Source organism: Volvox carteri, assembly GCF_000143455.1.
Source record: "Volvox carteri f. nagariensis unplaced genomic scaffold VOLCAscaffold_28, whole genome shotgun sequence".
Taxonomy (NCBI): domain Eukaryota; kingdom Viridiplantae; phylum Chlorophyta; class Chlorophyceae; order Chlamydomonadales; family Volvocaceae; genus Volvox; species Volvox carteri.
In genome coordinates, this window is record NW_003307571.1 from 1,042,106 (window position 1) to 1,054,971 (window position 12,866).

Genomic DNA, 12,866 nt, shown 5'->3' on the forward strand with positions numbered 1-12,866 from the left:
AACCCCACCGCCTCCCTCCCCGCCGCCGCCAACTCCGCCGCCGCCAGCTCCGCCCCCACCCGACCCGCCCCCACCCACTCCGCCGCCACCAACTCCGCCGCCGCCACCCACTCCGCCCCCACCAGCCCCCCGGACCCCGCTTTCCCCGCCGCCAAAGTCTCCATCGAGCAAACCTGCGCCAGCCCCTCCGAGATCCCCCCGGGCTCGCTCTCCCCCAAGAACTCCGCGCGCACCACCACCACCAGCAACGCCTTCCTCACCGCCGACGGCACCGATGGCCACTAGGCCCTCACCGCCCAGCTCTCCGCCGCCCAGACGACCGCCACCGTCACCGCGACCCCCTAAACTGCCGCCGCTGTCTCCGCCGCCGTCCTCACCGTCTCTGCCGTCCCGGCCGCGGCCATCTCCTTCGCCCCCGACGACGCCCCGCCCTCCTCCTAAGACTTCCACGCGCTCGCCGCCTCCACCGCGAGCTGTACTTCGGCCATTGCCACCACCACCCATGAAGCAGCTGCGCCCCTTGGCACCCGCGGAATTGGAGGTCGGCTTCAGTGGCGGCGAGTCAACGCGCATGTGGCCAACCGTCTTCGAAGATATTCCGCCGTCGCCACCTCGACGAATCGTAAGGTCTCCTCCACGGTCCGCGGGTAGCGGTGAGTTTGCCGGGCGCTGTTGCTCGCTGAAAGCTGGAGGAGAGCCTTCAGGAAGGCTAAAAGAAAAAATGAAGAAAAATATATGATTATGTGTCTAGCATTACTGGCACATAGGATGTCTCTGTTTATGTGTGTTGAACCTTCTGGAGTTGCGTTGCCTTCTCGAAGGGAATAACCTAGGGGCACATACGAGCCCTGAGGGGCACTAAGGGCCACTCCAGGCTTGCCTGAATAGATAACATGAAAAACGAAGAAGAAAGATATTATCTTATCGCTCAACATGAAGAAGAAATAATGTCGGAACTAATTGAACTACCCAAACTGGTATGCCGTAGCAGTGCGCCTGCCTTGTTTATTTGCCAATTTCAGCTGCCGGTAAACCGCTACCATCACCACATCTCCATAGTCTGATCCACCTGAATCCCGATAGAAAGACCTTGCATGTGCATTATGCTGTGCAACCCAAGAGTACATGCCCTTCGTCTTTCACGGCTTGGAGCTCGTAAACTGCAGATCCTCTGCTCACGTGCGATCCTTCATAACCTCTATTTTTTACTTAAGCGGCCAGCTACATGAACGAAACCGCGTCAGCAACCGATGCATATCAATAGGAATAAACATATAGGTATGCGGCAATCAGCAGCTTGACCCTGCTGCTTTCTCAAGGGCAATCTTGTATTACTTTGCATCTTGTATTACTTTGCCATTTTATTGATAAAATAGTCTTGTTGCTTCCCATCCGAGGCTAAGTCATGCTGCCGCACGCAGGTAGCGTTGAGGATATCGAGTGTTCGGTCGATGGGGGTGGCACAATTACGACGGACAACGAGCAATTCCCGTTTGGGGATTTCAAGAGTAGCGTCTGTGGGTGCAGCGCTTCGCCGTACGGCATTCGTTTTGGACCTGAGATTACCTACAGGGGCATGTAAGTGCGTAAGTACGTATGTATGTATTCAATCCTATCATAACTAATGCGATTGTAGTTCATTTGGTCACAGCACTGCCCATGTTATTTTTTATTGTTTTCAGTAGAGTACGTACTGCTGCTCTCCGTACATATGTTTCCTGGCATTTCGCCGCAGCGACAGTGCCGTAAAAAGGGGAACATCTTTTCTCAGCCTAACTATTCATCCTTCCAAAAAGCGTGTCCCTCCCAAAAAGCGTGTCCGATCCCACCGTACCGTGCACGACGGGTTATCACTGATTCGGCTTCCTGGAGCGAGGTGGACAACTGAATTGCGTCCACTTTTCGAGGGCAACACGGCTTCTCGCTTTCTGTGCAAGTCTTTGCGCCCTGCTCCCATACGGGCGCGCACATTACGAGTATTTGAATTGCTTTATCCATACCAGTGCATGGTGCGGCTTCTCTACTCAAGTCATTTTGAGGATCAGGGTATAGGTCTTCATTATAAATCATTATTTTTATTCTGCCCACGATGCTCGCCTCGGTGGCTGATTGCAGGACTTACTACAGTTTCCGCCTTTACAGAAAGAGTTGTGACACGAGCCTCTTCGCAGAGGACGCTCCCGTCTGCAGGTTAGTGCTGCAATAAGAACAAGTCATTTGATGAGAGGAAGAAAAGATCAATAGAGAAATGCAACGACAGAGGTCTGCTACAGTTTTGTCTTCCTTCGATTAAATGAAATTATTGCGTTACGAGTCCGTCGGTGCTTATGTTGGCATGTGAAACGCAACTCTCTCGGCTATCTGTTCTGACCTAGTCTACTGCGGTGTCGGCCAGACCTGCCGGCGCGCCGCGTTATCCACGGGACGAACATGCGCCGATGCAGCCGGTGCCGGATGTCGAGCTCGTGTGAAGCCAGGGACATGCTAAACCCGATTTTCGCCTTAGGTTGCGTCCCTACTTTTGTGCAGCTTGCGCTGCGGAGTGAATGATGAGCTCTCCCCGGGCAGCTGTACTTATTTGTCAACCGTGCTGCCGTACGACTCTTTTCATTTTCCCTGTAGTACGATTAATACGACCATAAACAAGATTGCCTTCCGGTACGAGGCGGCAGCGGCACAATGCTTCGATATGGCATTGCCGACCGTGGATTTCGGATTAAATTGGAGGTGAGGTCGCCATGTTTGTTAAGAGACAAGAAACCACGGTAGATCCAAAAGCGCCAGATCTCAGATCGCGTTGCACATGTGTTGAATTATTGATTGCTTCGTTTTGTTTCGCAACAAAAGTCAGTGATGCGCTTTCCTGGTCGTAAACGTTTGCCCTTTGCAGGGGTGTGCGCTTCTGGCCAGACTCGGAGCCTATCCTGCCCACGTCCTCCTGGCTTTCGGCCCGCATCGGTAAGTGGGGATATTGTTGGGCTTTCCTTCGATTGACAACATGCATTTTGGCAATCACTTGCGCATCCAATCCACTTCTCCTTGATCAAACGTGCGTAAAGCACGGTCTGAAATGTAGGCCAGACACTTCCCCAGGGGCGTCTTGCATCCCCTATTTCCCGCACCTTGGCCTTGGCCTTGGTCTCCGCATACGCACGTGCGCCATGCAACTCACAAACCTGGGCGGCGCCTATGATGTCTGAGCACGTGGATGTCGAACATTTGTAGGCTACTCGTATGACCTCAATCACATCGAGCTCTTCATCTACGGGCTGAAGAGAGCCTACACCGACGGCACTTTCCTGATCACTAAGTGCGCGGCGCTGGGTTCCTTCAGCAACGTGTGCAAAGATACGTCTGAGGGCAATTGCGTTTTCGCGTTTGTTGACACTCCCGGACACCGGTTCGTAACCATTTGCAAGGCCCAGGGGCTGCCCGCAATCTAAATACTTTCGCGCCTAGCCTAGCCCATCTCGTAAATCAACTCACACACTAAATCTTTTCTACGATTTCTAAGAATAGCTAATGCAATACGGCTAATCCGTTGTGGCTTATGCGATGGCCGCCGGCCACGACGGCAACATCGCGAGCGATGACAGGCCGATGATATGTTAATGTACAAAACTAGATCTTTGGTTTGGTCGCTCGGGGACGGGGTGCTTTGACGCGAACATCAGGACATAGAGCAATAGCAACATAGCCTAGTTGACGCGGGAAGTATGGTATTGCCCTAGCCAGTTTGGTTTTTGAATGGTTCCAGTAGCATAATATCTCATAAGTGTTGCGCATGTTGAGGATTCTGGATTCGAAAACGTATTCTTAGGCCTTCGGGCTGCGCGCAGCGAAGGTAGGAGCTGCAATCGCTCCCCTATCGAAGTACTGATGGGCTATCAAGCATGCGGCCTGAACATAGTCTTTGGATTTCATATTGCAACCTGTAGGGATTGCGGGCATGTGGGTCGTTTGGGAGCTTGGGTTTCAAGGACTCTTTCTTTAGTTTTAAGAAAAGCTGGACCCTGGGTCGCGAGCCGAGGGCTCCGCAGTCGTTCATTTCAATTAGCTTTCTTTTTCTCTTTCTTGGGTAATGCAAACAAGCGAGCGTAATCACTAGTGGTCTTCTTTCTTAAGGGTTTTAAGGGCGTGGGTATTAAGGTGATTCTTTTGGGGGTTCCACTTGTTTGCGCAGCGAGCGTCACTGTAACGGGTGCTATATCGGGTCCGGATTGCGGGATGAAGATGATTAGAGCACGCTGGTATATGCCTCCTAGTGTATAGTCTTCCACCGTGTTCATCAATTGATTAGTGTGCGTGCATTCGGCAGTTCGCAGGATTCATAGTATTTCGTGAACGCGGCGAAGAGACAGAGGATACCTGCTGCTGCTGCTGCTTGTGCTCGTCCATGGTCAATTCTCAATTCTCGCTTTCTGCCCCTTAGTATTGTTGGAGGTTCGGCGCCAAGCCCGTCGCAACGTCAAGAGATTGTGTACGGCAATGGCTATGGCATCTGCCTGCAGGGCTCGTTCGCTCTCATTCGCTTATGATTCGCAGCATGATAGTGGCTGTGCACTTGATGCATGACTGGTGTCCTGGCTGCTAAGCATAGCATCCTCGATGATTGTGTACGAACAAGTCTGGCGCCTGTTGTGGTGTAAAGAGCGTGGTGGACTTAGTTTAGTACGTATCTGTACCTAAATATGTTGCTGGCATGAGAAGCAGTGTCGGGCAGCACGTATGAAGGGGGTTGCAACAGAGTGCCAAAACGGATATATGCCGTCTACACAACGACACCTTGTACGAAGAGAGTATGTGGTCCAGAAATAGCATGGATCGGTTTGATGGGTATGAATGGCGAAATTGTCACAAGGTGAAGCACAGACCGTGTTTGATCGAAGATGTTGGGATTCAAGGTGGTTGAATCTGGTTACTCTTGCCAATATCTGGTGGCGTTAAGGGGGGTGCCTTGCCTCAGTGGAGGTGTTAAAGGAACTGGTGCCCTGGGTCTATGTAATGTGTTCAGCTAGCGGTCGATGCTTTCACGCAGCTTTAGTGTAACGATGGTTGACACACGCAAAACAAAGCATAGAAGCACTACGGAAACGGCAGTAGAAGACAGCAAACCAACTGGTACCCACGGCATGAGATGTGTGCTTCGCCGAAACGTTACAATGCAAAAATATATTAAACAGCAAGGCTGTACCTCGATAGCCATGCGACATGTATGTATACGCGTGGATTCCAAGAAAATGATTGCGAGTAATCCTCAACGGCACAAATTAAGCTTGCAGTTACGCACGATACATTACTATTGTGATTTGTGCACGCTGTGATTGAAACACTGGATTGAAACTTGGATTAAATATTTTTATGTTACTCCTTTAATTTTTGTATCCTCATATTACAGATACTGAGATTAAAACTGTATTCTTGATTGTTGAATATCCTTCTCGACTTGTGTTAGGTTACTTACTTTCAACATTTTGTTCGTTTGTCCATTCCTAACCTTTAAACATTCAAATATATCTACTCGTCAAGTGAAGAAGTGGAAGTTATTGTGGAAACAGAAGCACGAGGTGCTGTTTCGCAAGCTGATTCCTGCTGGTTTGCGAGCGGACGAAAGAAATAGAAAGAGGAACGGACAAGAACGCACAGGGACACCATGTCTAGTCACGAAAGACAGAGACACAGCTTCGTGGAACTGGCTCCTTTTCGAAAGAACTCCTCGATTTAGCCCGTTGTCGTCCCTAAGTATTGCCGTTTACGACGTAGTGCCGCCGTGCGTACAGGGTCAGCAGCCGCGATCGAAGGTGGAAAGCATGAAGTTGGTGAAACGAAACAGTCGTAGAGGACCCTAGAGGAGAGGATGTTGTGTAGGGAGCGCACGCTGCGAAAGTGGTGAAAGGACACGACGATTGAGGAACTACAAGGAGATCGACTCTGAACTGCACCTGCTAAGCGGGTTGAGGATCCGGCATGCCGTGTTGGATACCATCGGGCTCAGCAAGCATTACTCCAGAAGTTTATTTACGGGGACGGCACAACGAAGCAAAACAGTGTCAGACGTTTCGGCGCTTGGTAAACGATGAAAGAATTCCAAGGCGCTTGGGGCGCAGGCCATGGCGGGTGCATGATGACTTTGGTTGTATTCTAGCAGAGGGTACCTAACTCTTGATGCCTATCCGTTGATTCACTTTCTATGGCTCAGGTAATGGTATTTCACGGGCCTGCCGGTAACATAGGTTTCAGCTGGCTACAGTCCCATCCTGGTACTTCATAACTTGCTCTTATAAGCCAGCTTGTAAATCATCATGAAAACAGAAACACAACCTTCACGGAATAAGATTGAAGGTAGAATTTGCACTCTTGACTTCTTGCAGGTGTCAATTTCTTGGGTTGCTACAGATCGGCAGCCCTTTCCACGTGGAATCGCAAATAGCTGTATAATTATTCTCAGATATGTTTTAGTCTAACCAACTTGTTATGTTTTACATTGCTCGTACATGTTGTTACTGATGGGCATGTGCGTATGCGCCACGATAGCTGTAGTGCTATTTTAAAAATTAGCAATCTCGAACCATGATTCTTAAGGCATTCAGGCACCAATATTATTGCGGAAAAGTGTACTCAGCATACTACTTACCCCCCACATAACGGCGATCAGACGCACTATAACCTAGTTGCACGTATGTCGTTGTGGCGTACGGTTACTATCGGAACCTCGCCAAAGTTTGTATTTAAAACAATATTCTCAGGAGGCCTGACCAGCATAGCCAAGACTGACTCAAACGCCCGCCGCAAACGGTCGAATTAACTTCTTGCCCACCACTTCTATCTCAAAGCTCTAGGATATGCAATCCTTATTAAGACATTAATTAATTTTAGATACTGGCTGTGAACCGCACCTTCCTTTGTAGAAACGCAACCGTACGAACGCAACAACATACGCTGGCATTCGTCATCTTACCAGGCAAAATAAACACTGTTGTCAGTGACTACTGAAAGATATAAGTCACTTACAATGCTTTGGATTTGCTAGCAGAGATGCCCGTATGCAGCAAAAGCATCTACGGAGGGCCACGCACCAGATGTATATTGTCCACTTAGGTTAATTTTAGGATTTGTAACTTTGCCTCAGTGTGACGTACCTGCGTTGGGCGTACGTTCCTGCTTCGCCTCTTACTGTTGCCTGTCGGCTGTTATTAAGTCGCAATTATGACAGATAGGCGCTCTATTTGTCTGTAATTACATAAGGATGCGTCCTCAGCTCTAGGCATCTTCGACCCGAGTTCAAAAAAGAGGTCGAGGATGCAACCGCCGCTATACTCTTGGGAAGAGGTCCTCGCCCATCGTGCTAAGCCAGCCACAGACAATACAGAAAGTGCTACAGCCCCGGATTTCTCAGAGATTGCTTTTCCTTGGTGCGTCTGCACCAGCGTACCGGCTGCGCGGAGCTCTTCCCACTCCGGCTGCGGCGCTGCCCCGCGAGCTTCTGCCCGGCCGCAATGCCAGGGCAGCTTCTTCGAAGCCATCTTCTATGGCCAAGACCAGAATAATACACGATGCGGAGCTTTGGGGGCTAAAGCATGCGGACAGATTTCATGTCGTCGCCTCCCCCTGTTGGTGGTGGCGGTGCTACTGCTGTGCGCCTGTAGCCGCAGAGCCATTGCTGCACCGCTGGGACAGCCACCGACTACCCGTGAGGGCGGCTCACCGCCCACATTACCGCCCAATGCACCACCATCACCACCACCTCCGTCGTCTCAGGCTTCGGGGACGGCCCCCAGCACGGAAAGAGCACCACCACCACCACCTAAGAAAAAGCGGCCGCCGCCGGTATCATCGTCACCGAACCGCCTCGGCATAAGCCTCGTTTCAAGACCTAAGTAAGCGAGACACCTTCCAGCTAGCAAGCATATGCAATTTCTACAGCTGCGTGCCAGATATAATGAATTGCATGTATGTACTGCTTGCCCTTGGCTGGCCTGGAATATGTATCCCTTCCGAAGTCCTTTCCTTAGCTTGTGGCTTTGTGCTGCCTTACACTCATGCAATTTACTTACACAAATTATACGTCGTTCACGGATTCCATGTTGTAGTGGACTCACTTCGGACCGCCGGGGCGTTTTATGCACCGTACCGACCCTCCCTGCAGTTACCTGCAGACGGCGAAATCTTCATTAGCGCAACTGAGGATCTCTGAAGCAAGTAAGTTCACCCATTAATGAGTTTGAAGTCTTGTATAGTCTGCCATAGCCTCAAGGAAGCATGATGCCCTTAAGCGGCCAAGGGGTTCTGCATGCACATGTAAGATGGACAGGAGGACTAAACTTGGGTGGTACACAAATGGTGTACAGTTCATGTGGCCGCTTAGTTTTGTTGTGGTAGTTTAGGATCCGTGGTGAAGTAACTGGTTGCTTTTTCGAAAATAGGTTTCTGGCTGGGCTTATCATGACAAAGGCATGACAAATAGGGTAGCTGCTCAGTTGAAGCTATGAAAAAGGGCACAGTCACTGAAAGCCTGTATATTGACGATTGCGGCTAGGTTTTGGAACCGCTTCAAATTTAACCCGGGGCGGAACGAGAAAGCTCATCGCCATTACGAAAAACCTGTTCACGAGGAGGCGTCCGTTTAAAACCATCCGTGAGGAACGAATTACTGTCGTCGAGGATGAGTTCCTGGGGCCGCTCTTAAGTTGATATGTGTGCACCCGATTGTACACACGGACCTGCTAGCGCATAAAGATAACTTCAAAACATCCTCTTGGTGCGGTGCATTTGTGGCAGCAAGCGTGCCTTGTGGAGTTTTAGATGGTTGAGGTGGCTAGTAGCAGTAGCTGTTGACACATTATTTTAATCTCTTGATGACCTTTACTCTGTTACTCGACTGTTACTCTCGAACGGGTTTACTTCGGTTTCCTTAGCAGTTTGCAGTCTGCCTGGTACGATCATTTTTTTCGAACCGACGAAGAGCAGCAGACATTGCATAAAGACACCAACCCTCGAGTCGCGGACCTACGAGGTCCTGCGCGCAAAGCTATAATTACCTCTTACAGCGTCATATCCGGAAACTCCTAAATCGAGCCTAGCTACATCTTTCGCGTTTCGCGCGACAGTTCCTAGACTTCAGCAGTACCGAAAGGACCCCGAACGGCTTGAAACGGATGCGCTGAGGTGCGATCCCCAATAAATACTACAAAATACACCAACAATATTACGTACAAGTAACCTGTCATGCCAATATCTCAGCATTATTGTGCACGGCTTGGCCTAATAGTATTGCTGGTAAGGTAATGCTGTACGAATGGAAAATGCACGTGCACCCACTTGGCTTTCCCTCCCATATCCCACCAGCATGTGGACCAAGTGCCCTGTGACTTTTACATTCCCTCGCTTTAACAATGCAGTGCAAAAGGCGCGGCAAATTGACTTGCGATTGTTTCGCTTTGAATCTGTAAAGCTAGCCCTGTCTGGCGCTACAGCAATCCATCCCGAACGCCGCACATCTAGCCCACAAGTTCTAGTTCACATGCCACATTTGATTAAACAAGGCAACGCAAGGCGCCCTCGTGTCTTATCTCGACTAACACATCCTTCTGGTTGCCAAACCCTGATACCGTCGACATCGCGCCGCGGTGCCAGCAGCATCCAGCCTGGCGTCTACCAGCTGCGTCTTGGGGCCACCAGCGCCTGGCGGCGGCGCGCAGGCAGAAGCCGACATTTTCACGCCTGTGGTCGGGGGCAAAGGAGGCTTTCCTAGCGGTCACCGGTGGGTGGGTTGGTCCCTGTTGCTCTGGCCGGCTTCATGCTCCTGGTTGCCTGTCTTAACTGGGTTGCAAGAGGGGCGAATGGTTTGTCTGCCGTGCTGTGGGCCAATGAGGAGACAGGATACGGCGCGGCCCAGCTGCGCACATGACCCACATTGACGTCGTATAGCTGAACGGATACGACACATGCACTGAAGCAGTTTTTTTACCTGAATTGCCTTGCCGGACAGTTGGATGTGGGCCTACACAGATGTGTACTCTCAGTGCAGACCGTATCTGACAATTCTTACGGAGGCTGATGGCCATGGACTGTTGTCCTTGGCTGCCTTGGTGCATGCTAGGTAACGGCTTTGGTAACGGCTGCCTTTCCTCCGATGTCAATGCGCTCATCAAGCGCGTGGCTTCCACTAAAACCTAGCAACGCTCTTCCGGGCACTCCCCTGGCCCCGCCCTCCTCCCATTTTCCCGCGGCCGTACTCAGCTTCCCGTCATCCGCTAATGGTACCGACTGTGGCTGCGGATCTTCGCCGTACAGCTTGGTCTGGGGCGATGACGTCCAAATAGGGACCAGGTGTGTGTTGATTTGAAACCTTAATTCGCGGCAAGCAAGCACGAAGGCGTCGGGAAGTTATGCGCAGACGCAGTCTTAGAGTCACAGGTACCCGTCAGGAAGTTCAGATGCGGCTTTCAGGAGCCGAATTGCAGCATGGACACATGTATGTATGTATGTATGTATGTGAGTGCGTGTCAACTTAACTTGCGTTATCCTTCTATATGCGCCATGTATTTATGCTATCTACTCCCCATGGTGCGACTCGTGCTTTGAACAACCCTTTTCTTGAGGGTGTAGAAAAGGAAACTTGTTTTGAGTCCTGGGACTGGATTAGAATGTTTTTGGGTTCCCCATGTGCCCCTACGTTCTAAAAAGGTGACTCTAACGAGTGTGCTGAATATGAGCCTAGTTGGTTCCTCCAAGTGTATCACTCGTTGCCGTACGAGACGATATCGTAACGTAACGCAACATTTCCTCGTGACAGAAAAGCGAGCTTGCCCTGGTCCTCTTATCTCCACCTCCATCCGCACATTGCTCGCTCGTTCAATCATACACATGATTACAGCGAGCAGTAACTTCGGCGCGCTCGGCTCCTTTCGTTGCTAAGGAGCACCTGCTGCTGCACCTGTTGCGCTCCGTGAACGTCGCTCCTGCCGTCCTCTTAGCAGCAGCAGCCACACGGCTGTCGTACCACTTTGTAGCCATGGTACGTACAACTAACGACAAACCGCTCCGTTTGTTCCGTTTTCCGTTGCATTCTCGCTCCATAGGCAGTTTTATTCGTTCAGTTTGGTTCCAATGCCAGCCTCCGCACGTTCCGGCACCCTCGCCGCAGCGCGGGGCCTGCTGAGTTGGCTGACGATACAAATGGACCCTACCAGAGCTGCGGCATGTTATCGCGTGGACTCCACGGCAGGCACGAAGCCAGGCAGCCTGGGCTTAACTTTTAGGGGAGGAGCCTATTTCACACCCTTCTCGCCCTTTGCTGGCAACTACCCAGTCGGCCTCCCTGTCCCGTCCTTGGCTGGTGAGTTCTTACACCCCCATGCATTCCCCCCACCCCGTGTGGATATGTGTGTTTGTGTGTTGCATTTGCACCTAGAGTTGCCGTACTCTCCAAATGACATGTCGGGGTGAATTTGGTAAATCTGAGTGTGAATGGATCCGGAGCAGTAGACAAGCGGAGAGCGAGTGCGGGTGGACGGAGCGGTCTCAGGACGGTGTGGCACCGCACTGAAGTGTTCTTAGTACAACGTTTCCGACATGTGCCGTACTTTCAAGCGTGCATGGGGCTTTCTACGGGGTCAAAAAGCAAAGAGAGTATAATGGTGTGTACTTTAGGGTACTGTAATGACAACAAACTATTTAGTTGTTGTGATAGTACAGGATCTGAGAACCAGGTGAAATGGAGGAGAACCGTGCCGTATTATGTATCTGTAACGGGTGATGTGTGCGCTATACGGCAGCGATAGCGTTCGCAATCCAGCAGTCGGAAGAAAAGGGAAAGGAGGGCAAGGAGAGAAGGGGGGAAAATGGGGCCACGACGGGGAGGCAGATGCCGCACTCAGACCAATGTGCCAGGTGACGTTTGCCACCTGTTCAGCTTTGCATGCCGCATGTCCTATCTATGCACCCACATTCCCCGGATGCACTGCTTCAAACCTGATATTGATATAATGGCCGCCTCTGAGGAAAGCACATCTTGACATCAATGCAGGGTTTTCATCTTCTGGATTGGAGCTCTCTTTGAATTTGACGGATCTTCGCAAGCGCCTCGCTACCGCAACGGCGAATGCATTGCCGTCTGATCTACCACCAATGGGAGTCGATCCCCTGACTATGGGTCAGTTCACCTTGGGGAAATGCAGCGAGTGGCCCGTAGAAAGCCTTTGCTATTCTACTACGTACGACACGCTCAACACCAACAAAACGTCATGCTTGGTCGCGTTCGTCTGGCCATCAGATGCTCAGCCGATCTCGCCGCCACCGCCGCGACCTCCACCCTCACCGCCGCCGCCAAAGTCGACGAGGTCGCCGCCCTTCAGTATTCGGAATGCAACAGCCCAGGCGGCCGTAGCGCTACCCCTATCCGTGTGCTACAGCCTTCGGGAAGGAGACTTAGTGCCCCTGGAGCCCCCGGAGTCCCCGTATCCACCATCACCAAGGCCTCCACGACCGCGGTCCCCACCACCTGCGGTTCAAACATCCCAACCACCGCCACAGCAACCGCCGCCTGTGCGACAGCGGCCGCCGCCATTGTCAGTTGTGCGGCCACCACCGCCGCCGCCAAATGGAACGGCTCTAAGCCAAATATCGCCACAGATCTCTGACCCGCTTTACCCATTAGTCTCACCCCCACCATTCCCTCCGCCACCATCTCCACAGCCGCCGCCACCGCCACCATCCCCGCAGCCGACGCCGCCGCCACCATCTCCACAGCCGCCGCCGCCGCCACCATCTCCACAGCCGCCGCCGCCGCCACCATCTCCACAACCGCCGCCACCGCCACCATCCCCGCAGCCGTCGCCGCCGCCACCATCTCCACAACCGCCGCC

General features: G+C 51.7%; 2 protein-coding genes across 2 annotated transcripts in view; both read left to right on the plus strand.

Annotated features, from left to right (window-relative positions):
* VOLCADRAFT_105429 (uncharacterized protein) overlaps positions 1 to 3,457 on the plus strand; it is a gene marked incomplete at its 5' end in the record, with an annotated part of 9,915 nt that extends 6,458 nt beyond the window's left edge. The window contains 6 exons of the mRNA XM_002952164.1: positions 443 to 653; positions 1,422 to 1,578; positions 2,116 to 2,190; positions 2,623 to 2,727; positions 2,891 to 2,958; positions 3,226 to 3,457. Coding sequence (XP_002952210.1) covers positions 443 to 653; positions 1,422 to 1,578; positions 2,116 to 2,190; positions 2,623 to 2,727; positions 2,891 to 2,958; positions 3,226 to 3,443 — 834 coding nt within the window. The 3' untranslated portion in view covers positions 3,444 to 3,457. The remainder of the gene's footprint in view (positions 1 to 442; positions 654 to 1,421; positions 1,579 to 2,115; positions 2,191 to 2,622; positions 2,728 to 2,890; positions 2,959 to 3,225) is intronic.
* A 3,842-nt stretch (positions 3,458 to 7,299) lies between these two features.
* Positions 7,300 to 12,866, plus strand: part of VOLCADRAFT_92890 (uncharacterized protein) — a gene marked incomplete at both ends in the record, with an annotated part of 10,295 nt that continues 4,728 nt past the window's right edge. Inside the window, 11 exons of the mRNA XM_002952165.1 lie at positions 7,300 to 7,412; positions 7,504 to 7,690; positions 7,759 to 7,877; positions 8,147 to 8,199; positions 9,048 to 9,165; positions 9,699 to 9,760; positions 10,009 to 10,099; positions 10,240 to 10,329; positions 10,977 to 11,017; positions 11,147 to 11,338; positions 12,275 to 12,569. Coding sequence (XP_002952211.1) covers positions 7,300 to 7,412; positions 7,504 to 7,690; positions 7,759 to 7,877; positions 8,147 to 8,199; positions 9,048 to 9,165; positions 9,699 to 9,760; positions 10,009 to 10,099; positions 10,240 to 10,329; positions 10,977 to 11,017; positions 11,147 to 11,338; positions 12,275 to 12,569 — 1,361 coding nt within the window. The remainder of the gene's footprint in view (positions 7,413 to 7,503; positions 7,691 to 7,758; positions 7,878 to 8,146; positions 8,200 to 9,047; positions 9,166 to 9,698; positions 9,761 to 10,008; positions 10,100 to 10,239; positions 10,330 to 10,976; positions 11,018 to 11,146; positions 11,339 to 12,274; positions 12,570 to 12,866) is intronic.